Here is a 16,180-nt window from a genome sequence, read left to right as displayed (position 1 = left end):
AACAGTAATATTTTGATCCATAGTTATCGTTTTAACTAAGGGGCGCATATCAAGACTTTAAGAAAGTTAATTGGCTTGTGCGATCTTCAAACATTTTTAACTCATCAAGATACTTTTTTTTATTCTTTTAATAGTTGATTTAATGACAGTTATTATGGCGACTGCAGTTTTGAAAGAAAGAGTCATATTATATAAAAATAAAAAAAACAACTATGTTAATCCAGACCTTGACCAAAGCTTTTAGCTAATAAAGACCTTGACAAATGAATTTTCCGTTACCCACTATAAAAGCTCCTTGAAAAGTTTACTGGGGTTTACTTAACCATTCACCATAAGGATGATCAGCTACATAAAGGTCCTTCTGTTGGCGGCTCTTCTGATCATCAACATAGATTTTGGCTGGTCTCAGTATCCTCCCTATAGGAGTCAGTAAAGCGACAGTAAAGTGTGGATTGCTACTAGGTGTTCTAAATTTTCCAGTATGCTACAATTTGAAAGGATACTGTGGATCAACTCGCGCCCGTTGCAAGGAGATAGGAACTCGTGAGGAATGTAGGCCAAGGGAAAAGTGCTGTCTGAAGTAGTTCCTCCAGTTCGTACTACGATTTGGCCAAGATGCTGCCTTCTTCATCTTTTAATTAAAATAAAAAAGCTTACTTGTAAGGCCCTTTAAGTTAACGAATATTTTCCCCAAAACTTTCTATGTCAGGATAAGATTAGTTACCCTTTTAAAGTCTGTATTTGACAATTTTGCTGTCAATTTCTTAATAAAGTTTTAATACAGTGGCCCACCAAAACCACATACCAATGAATTTGAGCTAATGAAAAAATGCTGATGGTCCAAAGAAAATACACAAATTTGCCCTAAAAGGTTACTTCTTAATTTATTGTACAAATACAAAAATATTTATGTTACTGTTATTTATTTATTTCAACATAACTGTTTTTCAGCTATAACTAAATAAAACTGTTGTGGTGTAACAGAGTTTTTATCCTTAAGAGTATGTATAGGCAGCTAATCATTTTCTTAACATTAAATATTTTTTGTAATCCATATCCGATTACCTAGTACCAAGATCAATAATAAGCAAAAACACCTCTTAAAGAGGTAAAAAACTAGTGACGATCGCACTTTCAACATTCAAAAGTTCTGAAGTCAACTTTTGTTATATTTTTTCCTGTGTAATTTGGCACGAGCATATAATATAGAAATTAAAGAAACAATTATGTTAATCCAAACCTTGTCCAAAGCTTTAGCTAATAAATACCTTGGCAAATTAATTTTCTATATCACCTGCTATAAAAGCCCCTTGAAAAGTTAAACTAGGCTTACTTTCCATTCACCACAAGGATGATCAGCTACTTGAAGGTCTTTCTGTTGGCAGCCCTTCTGATCCTCAACATAGATTCTGGCTGGTCTCAGTTTAGAAGTCAGTACGGCGACAGCCATGTGTGAACTGCTAAAACGTATTCTACATTTTTCAGAATGCGCCATGGGGCGGGGATACTGTGCATCAGTTCGCGCCCGTTGCAAGGAGATAGGAAATCGTGCGGAATGTAGGCCGAAGGAAAAGTGCTGCCAGAGGTAGTTCCTCCAGTTTGTACTACGTTTTGACTAAGATGATGCCTTCTTCCTCTCCTATTTAAAATAAAAAGCTTACTTAAAGGGAATTTTCTGTTAACAGATTTTCTCCCCAAAACTTCCTATGTCAGGATAAGATAAGTTACCCTTTAAAGTCTGCATTTGACAATTTTGCTGTCAATTTTTTAGTAAAGATTTTATACAGTGGCCCACCAAAAGCACATACCAATGAATTTGACTTAAAGAAAAAATGCTGATGGTCCATAGAAAAGTACACAAATGTGCCCTAAAAGGTTAGTTCCTACTTTATTGAACAAATACAAAAATATTTATTTTACTGTTGCGGTGTAAGAGTATGTATAGGCGTTTAATCATTTTTTTAAAATAAAAAATTTTTTGTATTCAAGATCTATTGATAACAAACAAAAACACCTCTTAAAGAGGTAAAAAACTAGTGACGATCGCACCTTCAACATACAAATGTTATGATGTCAATTTTTGTAAAATTTTTTTCTGTGTAATTTGGCACGAGCATATAATACAGAAATTAAAAATCAATTATTATAATCCAAACCTCGTCCAAAGCTAATAAATACCTTGGCAAATGAATTTTCTATACCACCTGTACAAAAATAAAGATATTGTACTTACTTCGTCACGACGTGGACTGACGTCCACAATGATTACGTGTATATCACTAATATTAAAAACTTCCTTGGACCAAAGTGATTTTCTTAACCCAGACTAATCCATTTAGAATAGGTGTTAATATAAAAGCCACCATGGGAAATTCTATTGAACTAGTTAACGACAATGTCCAGATTCTTTTGGGTCTTTCTGCTGGCAGTTCTTCTGACGCCGAACGCTAGTCCTAGAAGGCACCGGCCAAAAAGGAGTCTTACTGCACGTTCGTATATTATCTATCTTATTAAATACTAGCCATCACTGACATAGTCCAATCCGTGCTTCAGGATGTGGATCAGGATGGTGTTTGCCTGTGACTTACCACTGCCACCGTATAGACAATAAATGTTGGGACCCGAGGACAAAGTGTTGCTTATGGAGCGAAAAAGAGTGGAATAAAATTCCGTAGGCTCTTTTTGTTCCAATGAAGAATCCTCGCAACTCCATCGGGATCAAAGCCCCTCCCTTCACCACCTAGGTGAAAAAAATGATACAAGATGTCTTAAGAACACTGAAAATAAAAATGTTTTCCGAAATCCTGTAATTTTCTTAAAGGGATATATACGTAACGAGGTAAAAATCTAGTGAAGATCGCATCTTCAGCAAACAAAAGTTCTGATATCCACTTTTGTGACGAAAATTTATTATACAATCTATTATACAAATACAATTTCTTAATTTTTTTAACATTCGCCACGCTTTATCAAAGTAGTACAGCTAAACCCAAGCACATTGAGTAGCAGCGTGCCGAATGTAAGAATATTAGGTAATTGTATTTATTTCGTCACTACATGGACTGCCGTTCACACTGATTTTTAACCCAGACTAATCCATTTAGAGTAGGTCTTAATATAAAAGCCACCATGGGAAATCTTATTGAACTAGTTAACGACAATGTCCAGGTTCTTTTGGGTCTTTCTGCTGGCAGTTCTTCTGACGCCGATCGCTAGTCCTCATAGAAGGCAAAGGAGGAGTCTTGCTGCACGTTCGTATATAATCTATCTTATTAAATGCTAGCCATCACTGACATAGTCCTATCCGTACTTCAGGATGTGGATCAGGATGGTGTCGGCCTCTGACTGTCCACTGCCACGTTATAAACTATAAATGTGTGGACCCGTTGACAAAGTGTTGCTTATGGAGCCAAAAAGAGTGGAATACTAAATGGCCGCATGCTCTTGAATGAAGGATCCTCCAGGGTAATTCGGGTTGAGGATGGCTAATAACGAGGACTACAACTTTTCAAAATATGTTTGATTAATGTTTAAATCTAAATGAACTATATTTAATGTTCCTGGATGTCATCCAATCCATTTGTTTTTGTGGCGGACTCACGGGGCCTTATATGTTGCCTATGGAGTGAAAAAGAGTGGAATAAAATTCCGTAGGCTCTTTTTGTTCCAATGAAGGATCCTCGCTACTCCATCGGGATCAAAGCCCTTCCTTTCACCATCTAGGTGAAACAAATGATACAAGATGTCTTAAAAACCCTGAAAATAAAAATGTTTTCCGAAATCCTGTAATTTTTTTAAAGAGATATATAGACAAAATGGATTATATATATATATATATATATATGCGTAACGAGGTAAAAATCTTGTGACGATCGCACCTTCAGCAAAAAAAAGTTCTGATATCCACTTTTGTGACGAAAATATATTATACAATCTATTATACAACTACAATTTCTTAATTTTTTTAACACTCGCCACGCTTTATCAAAGTCGTACAGCTGAACCCAAGCACATTGAACAGCAGCGTGCCGAATGTAAAAATATTAGGTAATTGTATTTATTTCGTCACTACGTGGACTGCCGTTCACACTGATTTTTAACCCAGACTAATCCATTTAGAACAGGTGTTAATATAAAAGCCACTACGGGAAATCTTACTGAACTAGTTAACGACAATGTCCAGGTTCTTTTGGGTCTTTCTGCTGGCAGTTCTTCTGACGCCGATCGCTAGTCCTCAGAGAAGGCAAAGAAGCAGTCTTACTGCAAGTTCGTATATTATCTATCTTATTAAATGCTAGCCATCACTGACATAGTCCTATCCGTACTTCAGGATGTGGATCAGGATGGTGTCGGCCTCTGACTGTCCACTGCCACGTTTTAAACTATAAATGTGCGGACCCGGTAACAAAGTGTTGCCAATGGAGCCAAAAAGAGTTGAAAAGTAAATATCCGCATGCTCTTGAATGAAGGATACTCCAGGGTAATTCGGGTTGAGGATGGCTAATAACTAGGACTACAACTTTTCAAAATATGTTTGATTAATGTTTAAATCTAAATAAACTATATTTAATGTTCCTGGATGCCATCCAATCCATTTGTTTTTGTGGCGGACTCACGGGGCCTTATATGTTTAAAAAGCCATTACTTAAGCCTTCTGACATTAACAATATTCTTGATGAACTTTAACATCTACGGTCAATGTGTTTTGCTATGCTATTGAAATTGGGCCGGAAAGGTTTTAAGTAACGCGCAAAATGGATTAGACTGGGCCTTAATGCCACATTCATTTCCTGTTTTGAAATCCACAGCTACCCAGACTAATTAATTAAGCTAAGCTCTGTATATATAGCCCATCGGAAAGTCTGAATCTTGTAGTTTTTAGCCATGGTTCGATTCTTGAGGGTTTTTTTCCTGGCAGCACTTCTGGCTGCGATGTTCAACACTGCATATGGGTATCGGCGAAAAAGAAATGTAGGCGAACGTACGTGAACGATACCTTCCTATATATATATGAACATAAATGGACTTATTAATAATTTAGGATGCGGAGCAGGATGGTGTGTATTAAGGACTCATTCATGTCGACCGATTAACTCGTTGTGTTCCACATATCGTGAAAAATGTTGCAGATTTCCTGGATGGCGTTGATCTGAAAGATAATGATGTGTGTGGAAAAGGACGGCGTGTAACTAAATCAACACTTGCCACAATGTATTTGATTGTTCTTAAAATTTAAATGAAAGTGTTTAAACATTTCCTAGACCATGGGACTGAAAAAATATATGCACTTCAATAAAAATTTGATTCATAAACACAAAATTGAGACCGCCACAGCCTTTTAATATTTGTAAGCGTTAGATTTCAAAGATCTCTACGTTCATACAGTCAGACAGTTGTGATCCTGAACAAAAATATATATACATTACAAACGTTCCCTTACATACATTTCAACGAACACAACGGGTATATACATTTTACTTTATTGTTCAATGTTTAAGAGCATCACTGCAAGGTTTGGGACGACCAATAAAAATGTGGCCATGGAAAAACATATATTAACTTTGAAGCCAAGCTTTAAGCCAATTTGAGCAAAAGAAAATGCAATTGTCCCGGCACTGAGTGTAAAAGAACCTCAAACAAGTCAGTCAGTTAAAGCTCTTGGGCAAATTAAACGAAGATGATCCAAAATGAAGATCCTAGCTATAGAAATGTTTATAAAAAGTATAAAAAGATAGAATGGGAAAGATACATATATAGTATTTTGGGTCAAAAAGGCCTAGGATTGATACAGATGGTTTTAGGTGATGTGATAAATGGATTAGCCCGGGTTTTCATTTCAACCGCTTTTAAGAACTACAGCTAAAGCATTTCAGTCCCAAACTAATCAATTAAGCTTAGCTCTTAATATATAAACGACAAGAAAAGTCGAATTGAAGTAGTTACAATCATGATCAGCTTCTCTTGGGTCCTTCTGCTGGCAGCTCTCCTGGCTGCTATCTTTTATCCTTCGTTTGGGGATCGACAAAGGAGGACAATTGGTGCACGTACGTACATCCATTCTGGTTTTTCTATACCTCACCCCCAACTGACATTGTTCTATCAATGAATTAGGATGCGGACAAGGATGGTGTGTTACTAGGACTAACCCTTGTAACAATACATTTGATTATTGTTCAAACCGTAATGAAAAATGTTGCCTATTCCCCGGATGGACCACATTCCAGGGTAGTTAGGGTTAAGGATGGCTTATAACTAGGACTAAAACATGTCAAAATATGTTTGATTAATATTTAAGCCGAAATATAAAATATATCATGTTCCTGGATGCAAGTCCAATCCCTTTGTTTTTGAATTACAGTTCTGAATTACAGTTCTCTGGATCCTTAATGTTATTCTCGATTAGATTAGATTACTAGAGTGGGTCTTTGTGCCACATTAAATTTTCTCTTGTAAAATTCACAGCTACCCAGATTAATCGATTTAGCTTAGTTCTTAATATATATCCCATTGGAGAGTCTGCATCTTTTAGTTACAACTATGGTCCACTTCTTATGGGTTTTAATAGAAAAGAAGGCCATAGAAAAGAAGGCCATGGTAAAACAGACATTAACTTTAGAACCGTGCTTTAAGTCAATTTGAGCCCAAGAAAATACAATTGTCACGGCACTGGGTATAAAAGAACCACAAACAAGTTAGTCAGTTAAAGTTCTTGGGAACTTGAAGATCTTTCTTATGGCAGCCATCCTGTCACTGATCTTTGGTCCTAGCTTTGGACTAGTTCGTTAGTACAAACACTCGTTAGTATCCTGTAATCCCTCTAAAATTCTTCTCAATATTTTGGGCTGTGGTCACGGGGGCATATGTACAGACATCCTCCCAATTCCGTGGCCAACGGAGGCAGGACATTGCGCAGAAGGACAATGTTGTCGCGTAAGACTCTAGAAGTTTCCAGTTTATACTAGAGAGATGGAATAATGTTCATAAAATGTATAAAAGGATAGAATATTATTTGCTCTTGCCAAATATTTGAACTGTTGACTGAAATTTTCTAACTTGCTTTCAATGAACTAGGGTGGCCTTACACATATGACAAAAGTTTACGTAGCCTTTCAAATACCCTTTGCCATATGGTAATTAACCATCGAAGGGTGTATTGTAATTCATCAGTTTGTAAAATTTCGGACCAATAGAAAATGGTAGTATTTTTAGAATTTCGGGATGATATTTTTAATACTCTTATAATACCTACAGACTGAATCTATCTTGTTCTGAAAGGAAAACTTCATTACTCGTAATCATTTCCAGTCTTTTCTGCGATAACAACCTGCCTGAAGTTGTCAGCTTTAATTTTATAATTACACGGTCAAAATGAATTGTTCATGCTACCAAGTATTTAGCTCTTAAGAAAAAGCACCTAAACAACTAGAAGTATTGAACGAAGATGGTCAGCAGCTTGAGAGTAATTTTGGTGGCAGCCTTACTGTGTGTGATTTTTAGTACCAGCGATGGGAAGCGTAAGCTCTTACACTTTAATATTGGGATCTTGCAATATAATCAATTTACGTTTTAGGATGTGGAGGAGAAGGATATTGTGTCCCACAATACTGGGTATGTCAGGTGATAGATGGTTTCTGCAGCCTAATTGAAAAATGCTGCAGAAAACCCAGATCAGGGTGGAAAAACTTAGGAGACAGTGGGTGGAGACAGTTAGGATGAGGAGAGGTTTCGCCCCAAGCCGAATAGTTCCCCCACCAAAACTAAGTTACATTACAAGCGTATAAAAAATGTCATTGACATGTAATATTGTTTATTTTTCATATCACGAAATATATCAGGAGGGAAAAGTCAATAATTTCTATAACACGTTTAAATTATTTTTTCAATTATAAATCGATTAATATTAAAACATCTACCTAATTCATACGAAGTGGGATTTCTTAATTTCATTCTATAAAAAATCAAAAAAAATAGGTAAGCCAAGGTAAGGTAAATGTTTTAAAAATAATCGATTTATAGAAAATAAATTTTGTGAAATCAGTAATTCCATGGTAGTCCGAGGCAATTGAAATTATTATGCCCCAACTTATTTAAGCTTCTTAAGATAACAAAATGCACTCATTTCAACCGTTGGATTATATGAGGATGGTTATCTTTTCAAAGACCTTTCCTTTGGTATCTTTGCTGTCCATGATATGTTATTCCAGCGCAAATCACTACGGTGAGTGTATATCTTTTCATATAAGAATCCAGCTCAAAAAGTGTTTTTAAATGCTATAGCGCCTTGTACGTCAGCTGGACGCTGCTATACCGTCAACAGACCTTTCGGACATTTTCAACAGACAAGGTGTGTTCCCTGCGCAATGCACGAATGAGTTAATAATATTATTACGCTTTTTAGTTTAAATGTAAACATTTAAATAAAATTTAACAAAAAAAAGAAGCCATAAATGTGTACCACATTTTATGTGACACCAATATCAGCGACCTTAAATTTAAAGAACCACCTACGATCCCAAATATTATGCCTTAAGAGCGTTGAAGGGTTTCTAACTTCCAAAAAATTTCTGTCAGAAAGGCCAATATTATATAGATTTAGATCCATAATTTCAGTTTTTTGTTATTGGTAGTATTTGAAAATAGGTTTCCGTAGACAATGGTATACAAAGTTTCTTGTTGGATTGATCCGCATGATAATTGTTGGAAAAATAATCAGGTCACACATTTTTATTTACAAAATTTCGTTATGCATTTTAAAGCAAAGTAACTTTACAAGCTTCTCAATTTATCATAACAGTTATTTGTCTGAGCTAAAATGGTGAGGTATTTGATATTTCTTACGATGACATTCCTGGTCGGCTTCCTTGGTATTTGTTCTGCCTATCACTACAAACGTTAGTACCTTTCTTATAACGTAAAACACAATCAAAAATTGTTGAAAACCTAAGGATGTGGAGCTGGACTTTGCGTGCCATCGGATATCAAATGTAGTTCTCCTAGATCATCGATTTTCTGTACTAAACTACAAAAATGTTGCTTTCTGGGAGTATCAAAAAGGTCCGGAAGGAAGGGAAAGCACTGAACTTTCGTCTTTTTTTTGTATGCGTAGCTACTTTGTATACGTTTCAGCTAAACGTTAATCAGCTGAAACGAAACAATTTTAAATGGCATAATTTAAATATAAAAAATTCAAGTACGTCTTAAAATCAGTTTCATTTACCAAAATGTCGATCCACTTGAGTTTTCTCCTGATCTTAGCTATTTTAGTTATAATAAACATTGGAGAATCTTTTCGCTTAAAACGTTTGTATATTGTCATTATTATTAATTGTCTTGCTAATTAATATATTTTAAAGGCTGTGACGATGGACTCTGTTTGCCAAAATACGTTTCTTGCAAAAAAAAGGTTAAAACGGAAACAGAAATTTGTAAGAAAAATGAAAGATGCTGTAACAATACATAAACCTATAAGCCGATCATCGTGACTCACTAAAAATCACGATCATACAAAAAAGTATTCCTTTCAGAAAACATGCGCTGAATTTTTTTTAAATATAAATGATGATATGAGTTAAGACTATTATTTTGATTCTCCCGAAAATAAAGTAGTATTGTACTTAACAACAGGGAGCTTATTATAATAAATATATATCCCTTATTGACATCCAAAGATACACTAATTCTATCCCCATGCACAGCACATTTGCATAGGAAGAATCATTTTTGTTTAAAATAATTTACATATTTCTGTAATTAATAATTGTAACAAAGAGTAGAAGCCACTACTGAATTCATATTTATTTTTTGCAAAAATGTGCGTCAATCACATTTTTGTAACTTAAACAAAAAATACATGAAACATGACCGATAGCAAAGTTCTAAGTTTGTTTTACAAAAAATTGCAAAGTTCAGATGCAAAAATATTTGAAATTCGGCATGTAAAACTTTTAACTGATCCACAAACTGCCCACAAAAATACACTTGATGTAGACGAAAATAGTATATGCAAACAGACGGGGGAACTCAAATACATATGAGTGCAAGGATACAACCCGAAATGGCGCCCACATTATGAATACACACTCACAACTGAATGTTTTTTTTGCCATGTCAAAGTTAACCCTTTTTTTTTTTGCCTTTGTGTACACATTTTTGCACATTCTGTGCTGACCAACATGCCACAGGGCCGCCCCGCAAAACGTATCTTAAATATCACGCATACGCAGGGGGAGCCGGACATTACGTATACGCAACGTTCGCTCGAATGAAATTAAGACCTTGCCAAGGGTGGCGGTTGGGAACCGAAAGTAATTTTACACTTCACCAAAGCGGAATGTTGCCAGCAGAAAAGAGCCCCAAAAGGAAAAGTCGTGGAAAGCGGATATGTGAGAGGAAACTGAGGCAATCGGCAAAAACAGGATGACGCCCATTGATGCCCCATGATGGCCGATGATGATGGCAAAGTGCTTTAATTGAAAACAAAACGTATTTCATGAAAATGAATAGCAATTCGATTTTAGCGAATAATTTCCAATCGAACGCTTGCCACTTGTCAGAGCCAGAAGAAGCAACAGTTTGTCAATTTCCGTTGGCAGTGAAATGGGAGAAAACAAGTCCCCGAAGAGGGGCAGATGGGTGGAAAATTGGCTTGGGTTCTTTTTTACTGATTGCTTTTGCCAGAGGGCAGATTTATCGGCTGAATATCCACAGGTAAACTTTAGTTTCAACGGCGTGCAAGGTAAGTACCCCACTTAGTTGTGTGTGCGAGACTGTACTTTTGTGCGTGAGAGTGTGCGTGTGTGTATGCTTTGTTCCACTTCAACATCCAACTCATGCCTTCTATCAATCCCACTAACCAAACTCTATTAGCAAGCCCTTACTCCTTTGCCTTTTAACTATCCCGGGACAGAGAAATAAAGATTTTAAAAACTTTTCGAATCCCCTCAGCATGTGACATGAACGTGCATGCCCGCTGCAAGGAGAACGTGCCCAGTCTGTGCGGATGCGATCACACCGAGCGGCGGGGTCGCATTTATCTGGAGATCAATGTCAAGGAGAATCTGCTAACTGTCCAGAGTAAGTGGCCCCCAAAGCCAGGGGTATACAAATTTAAGCCGCTTAAGCATTGTTACCAATTATGGCCCAATGGCCTAAGTTTTTTATTTTGTTTGTGCGCCCGCTTTGAGGCAAAAGTGGGCAAAAAGTTTACAGAATATATGTAAGGGCAAGTGGAAAAAAAAAAAAAATTATGCCCCGGGAAACCTCAAAGTTTCCCAAGCAACGCGCTTAAAATGTTACATCTTCTCCACAGTCTTTGCGCCTTTGTATTGCTCGGTTGCTCTGCGTTCCGTTTCGTTTCGTTTCCTGTTGGGGGAAAGCTTTGCGGCCGAAAGTTGCAGGTCCTTTGGGCTCCTGGGAAAATTGCTTACGATTTGCATTAATTCATTATGCGCGCTTAAGGAAATTCTCCGTATTCGTTCTCCTTCGTTAGCCGCAAATGCCACATAATGAATACCAAACTAGAATGCAGTTGCAGAACAAAGGAGCGGCATGGGATGGTTGGATGGATGGATGGGTGTCCTCCAGGACACAATGCTTTGTTCGTGCCCAGGAGCATATTTCACGTAATTTCCGTAGCTGCTTTTGTGCCCGGAGTTTTCACTCAACCGGGATGGGTCTTAATTGACTGCTTATGCCACTAAGGTTTGCATTACCCACATTCTATTGTCCTGCTTTTCAGTCAAGGAGGGTCGCAATCTCATACCCATGGACCCGAATGGACTCAGCGATCCCTATGTGAAGGTGAAGCTCATACCGGATGACAAGGATCAGTCGAAGAAGAAGACTCGCACCATTAAGGCTTGCCTGAATCCTGTTTGGAACGAGACACTCAGCTAGTAAGTGTTTTTGAGGTAATTATTATCGCACTTATAATTATACTATTGTAACTATTATTAGTGACCTGAAACCCGAGGACAAGGATCGGCGGATCCTGATCGAGGTGTGGGATTGGGATCGAACCTCGCGCAATGACTTTATGGGCGCATTGTCCTTCGGCATCTCAGAGATCATCAAGAACCCCACCAATGGTTGGTTCAAACTGCTCACTCAGGACGAGGGCGAGTACTACAATGTGCCATGTGCGGATGACGAGCAGGATTTACTGAAGCTCAAGCAGAAACCTTCGCAAAAGAAGCCTATGGTTATGCGCAGCGACACGAACACACATACGTCCTCCAAAAAGGACATGATCCGGGCCACGGACTTTAATTTCATCAAAGTTCTGGGAAAAGGATCATTTGGGAAGGTGCGTATCCTGACTTATTTCTAGAATATCAATGAGGACTGGTAAATTTAGTATAAGTCCTACTTAAGTATGGGTCGTATCACTATGATGTGTCCGCCCTCTTGCATTTTGCTCTCTTCTTCTACTTCGGAGAGTTTCGAATATTGCTATAATTGATATAATTTTTAAAAAGAGGAAATCTGAGGATTACTATAAAAAATTCGAATATAAAATTGATCCCTACTTGTTTTTTTCTGTGCATCAACCAAACCTTTTCTTTTAGATTATTTGTAAATATTTTCCATACTTTATTTAATCATACATTTTAGGTTTTGTTAGCCGAGCGCAAGGGCAGCGAGGAGTTGTATGCCATTAAGATACTCAAAAAGGATGTGATCATCCAGGATGACGACGTGGAGTGTACCATGATCGAGAAGCGTGTCCTGGCGCTGGGTGAAAAGCCCCCATTCCTGGTACAACTGCACTCCTGCTTTCAGACAATGGTGAGTCTAGCAACGGGGAAGGGGTATCCAAGAATAGATAAAGAATACCTCCTCTTCAGGACCGATTGTTCTTCGTGATGGAGTATGTGAATGGAGGCGATTTAATGTTCCAGATCCAACAATTTGGCAAGTTCAAGGAGCCTGTTGCTGTGTAAGTGTCCTTGAAAGCCTACAATCGTTCCCGTTAGTTATTTTTCTCTCCTCCAATAGGTTTTATGCCGCTGAAATAGCCGCGGGACTTTTCTTCCTACATACCAAGGGTATACTTTATAGGGATCTGAAGCTGGATAATGTTCTCTTGGACGCCGATGGACATGTGAAGATTGCGGACTTTGGGATGTGCAAGGAGAATATAATGGGTGACAAGACCACAAAGACCTTTTGTGGAACCCCTGATTATATAGCTCCCGAGGTGGGTTTTACAGAAAAATATATAATTAACCAAATAACATTGTATGCTTACCATTCCTTTAGATAATTCTTTATCAACCCTATGGCAAATCGGTGGACTGGTGGGCCTACGGAGTGCTGCTTTACGAAATGCTAGTGGGTCAGCCACCTTTTGATGGCGAGGATGAGGAGGAGCTGTTTGCAGCCATAACTGATCATAATGTGTCCTATCCAAAGAGCCTAAGCAAGGAGGCCAAAGAGGCCTGCAAGGGCGTAAGTTATTACTAGAACTTTTAGATGATAAATTATTAATAATAAAATGTTGTATAGTTCCTAACCAAACAGCCAAATAAGCGATTGGGTTGTGGCTCCACTGGCGAGGAGGATGTGCGTCTGCATCCCTTTTTCAGACGCATCGATTGGGAGAAAATAGAAAATCGCGAAGTGCAGCCACCTTTCAAGCCGAAGATTGTAAGCAGAAACAGCCTTATATCTATAAATCACTACCTTAATCGTATAATAATTACTGTCCAGAAACACCGCAAGGATGTGTCCAACTTTGACAAGCAGTTCACATCAGAGAAAACAGACTTGACGCCCACGGACAAGGTGTTCATGATGAACCTGGATCAATCGGAATTCGTTGGGTTCTCCTACATGAATCCCGAATACGTCTTTAGCCCATAGATATAGATCCGATCTGATCCGATCTAGTTTCCATGCTGCGAGTTGTGTCCCCTAAGTCTATTTTGATATTGATTACTAAAAAGACATCTTGTTACTCTCTGTTAAGTTTTCTGTTTTGCTTTTCGACCATTATGTGTATCTATATTTATTAAATTGTTAAGTTTTGATTTAATTTTAAGTGCTAGAAACTGTGAAACAGAGCTTTAGTTGTGGAATTTTCGAATACTGTTCAAGAGCACGTCCTCACCTCAAGCCAAAAAAAAAGAAAGCAATAAAATTGAACATTTCAAATACTTGCTAGCCTATCACTCTGCGTAGAAGTTTCATCGGTTCTGTCCGATTTCAAACCATTTTTCAAAAATATATATTATACATTTCGGCAAGCTATAAGCATTTGCATTTTCCATTTGGAAGTTAACTTTTTAGACAACATCTGAGTGTTTTTGTAGCCAATTAATCGATTTTAATAGTCAATACCGTGGGAAAGTCCCCATACTTTCGCCGACAGAGCAAAGAAGTGAGAGAATTAGGAGTTTTGGGCCAGGTTCAAACGTCATTCGATTGTAGTGCTAGCCCCGGCATTATAATCAAATCGAAAACGCGTTTAGGTGAGTTCGCCAAAGAGGGAGAAATCAAGGAGAACAACAAACGTTCCCATTATATTCGAAACTTAAGCAGAAATATCATAGAATATGTGTTTTTTTAAATTCCATTAATATATCAATGTGCGTGTACATTAATTTTACGATTTATTTAAAAAGCATTGCAAACACACGTATATATAGCACGTCTATATATATGGCTGGCATAGAGTCTCAATGTACCATAACTAACAAATTGCATAGCAATAAGTTAAGCCTAGACGATACTTAACACTTAAACTGTAAAACTAAAACTGTTTGCTCCTAACCGAGGGATAACTACGTTAGATCGTTCTTGAGTTGGAAACTTTAGTACCTTCCCAGGAATCTAGCTACTAACAACTACTGTTTAACTATGGGAAAAGACAATCTACTATAAGCATGTAAATCTATAGTCATCGTATATTATAGCCTAGACCGATTTCCAAATTAGCGCCAGCCGAGCTAAGCTTTTGTGCCTCTCGTAGCTATCTTTCTCTCATAGAAGAAACCTTAACAGAATTCATGCCAAACGAGGCTATACGTATTTATAGGGAAATTATAATATTATTATATATGTATGTCTGTCGAAGTGGAATTGTAGCCAAGCTAATTGCGTAGGGCACAGCAGAGTAATTAAATCAGAACTAACAATTAACATGAATTGGTAAAGCTTAAAAGTAGTTTGAACTAGTACATTCGATGCATAATAAACTTAAATACTTATAAACTCGAATAGATAAAATTGTGTAACTCCGAACTTGAAGCATTTAAAACGTTTAATTTAACTCTCCAATTTGAAATCAAAACGTAATCTAAGCCAACAAGGTAGATCAAAAAAGCTGTACTCAATCCCAAGTGGATGGGTTCGAATCACAACCACGATGAGTAGCACTTAACGTTCAACCCGAGGGATAAAGAAATTTGCTCGTATTTTTAAAATAAATGTAAAGCCTAATTAACATATATCAATAGATGTATATGTGTGTCTGAATTACTTTAATGACTTTTATGGCAAATGAAGGGAGCGAAAACACTTTTCAAGTCTGTTCAAATATTGAAAATATTACAACTTGAAGAAAATTAATTTTTATTATCAAACTATATACATATTGAAGTGCATATTGGTAGGACTTTAACTGCATACAGTTTTATTTAGAGTCAACACTTTTACAAAACATATTTATGTAATTTTGATGATTTTCATGGTCATTTTTTAAACCAAAGTCTCATGCGTATGTATTTTAATTGCATATTAAATTAGTACAAAACAAATAGATATATACACCTATACATTAATATATTTATATCTATGAAATATCGATGTGAATTACTTAACAGATATAATACCATACGATATCACGCGAGAGAAAGAAAAACTTCCAAACGAAACTCTCGAGAGAAACCCAAACTAAACTAAAGAAAACTATTTTTACGTCTGAATAATTCACCCATACCCCTGAACAATCAGTCGAAGCTATATGCCTGTGCATATATGCATCCACTATATACACTTTCGAGTACACACAGACCCGAGCTAAATGTAATCTATAATTTATTGAGCCAAGCCAAACAAAGAGAGACAAACTCAAATAAATCAAACCATCGGCTTTGGGCTCACCACACACATACAATACGAGTACCCATGAGTAAATAAAAATACTACTAAATACATCTGAATCTCTGAAAATTAAAAT

General features: G+C 37.0%; 2 protein-coding genes, 1 long non-coding RNA gene and 1 other non-coding gene across 19 annotated transcripts in view; all 4 read left to right on the top strand.

The window, feature by feature from the left end:
* Positions 1 to 16,179, top strand: part of Pkc53E (Protein C kinase 53E) — a 34,739-nt gene extending 18,560 nt beyond the window's left edge. For 12 of the 13 annotated variants that reach the window (XM_065863802.2, XM_070994633.1, XM_065863803.2 and 9 more), the window contains 9 exons: positions 10,945 to 11,073; positions 11,738 to 11,894; positions 11,956 to 12,304; positions 12,613 to 12,786; positions 12,846 to 12,937; positions 12,997 to 13,198; positions 13,261 to 13,449; positions 13,507 to 13,647; positions 13,711 to 16,179. In XM_065863802.2, the coding sequence (XP_065719874.1) occupies positions 10,945 to 11,073; positions 11,738 to 11,894; positions 11,956 to 12,304; positions 12,613 to 12,786; positions 12,846 to 12,937; positions 12,997 to 13,198; positions 13,261 to 13,449; positions 13,507 to 13,647; positions 13,711 to 13,863 (1,586 nt within the window). In that variant the 3' untranslated portion in view covers positions 13,864 to 16,179. Of the gene's footprint in view, positions 1 to 10,944; positions 11,074 to 11,189; positions 11,622 to 11,737; positions 11,895 to 11,955; positions 12,305 to 12,612; positions 12,787 to 12,845; positions 12,938 to 12,996; positions 13,199 to 13,260; positions 13,450 to 13,506; positions 13,648 to 13,710 lie in introns of those variants that run through there. The other variant, XM_065863806.2, reaches the window with a different exon arrangement.
* LOC108009246 (uncharacterized) lies at positions 315 to 6,336 on the top strand. Of its 4 annotated transcripts, none has more exons than XR_011603670.1 (8): positions 315 to 425; positions 481 to 1,430; positions 1,486 to 2,489; positions 2,554 to 3,251; positions 3,316 to 4,266; positions 4,331 to 4,981; positions 5,042 to 6,044; positions 6,112 to 6,336. It is a non-coding gene; the product is annotated as an uncharacterized protein (transcript). The 4 variants fall into 4 exon arrangements; XR_011603673.1 differs by lacking the exon at positions 315 to 425 and having other exon boundaries at positions 1,280 to 1,430; positions 4,331 to 4,971; positions 5,042 to 5,057; positions 5,130 to 6,044; XR_011603672.1 differs by lacking the exon at positions 315 to 425 and having other exon boundaries at positions 1,280 to 1,430; positions 5,042 to 5,057; positions 5,130 to 6,044.
* On the top strand, positions 6,418 to 7,861 carry LOC139352468 (uncharacterized). Its single transcript, XR_011603674.1, has 2 exons — positions 6,418 to 7,514; positions 7,571 to 7,861. It is a non-coding gene; the product is annotated as an uncharacterized lncRNA (long non-coding RNA).
* On the top strand, positions 7,989 to 8,440 carry LOC139352178 (uncharacterized). Its single transcript, XM_070994637.1, has 2 exons — positions 7,989 to 8,218; positions 8,278 to 8,440. The coding sequence occupies exons 1-2, from the start codon at positions 8,110 to 8,112 to the stop codon at positions 8,370 to 8,372; spliced, it is 204 nt and encodes a 67-aa protein (XP_070850738.1). The 5' UTR covers positions 7,989 to 8,109; the 3' UTR covers positions 8,373 to 8,440.
* Position 16,180: the final 1 nt, after the last annotated feature.

Source organism: Drosophila suzukii, chromosome 2R (genome assembly GCF_043229965.1).
Source record: "Drosophila suzukii chromosome 2R, CBGP_Dsuzu_IsoJpt1.0, whole genome shotgun sequence".
NCBI lineage: Eukaryota > Metazoa > Arthropoda > Insecta > Diptera > Drosophilidae > Drosophila > Drosophila suzukii.
The sequence above is the reverse complement of the archived record's forward strand: the minus strand, read 5'-3'. Positions and strand labels throughout refer to the sequence as shown.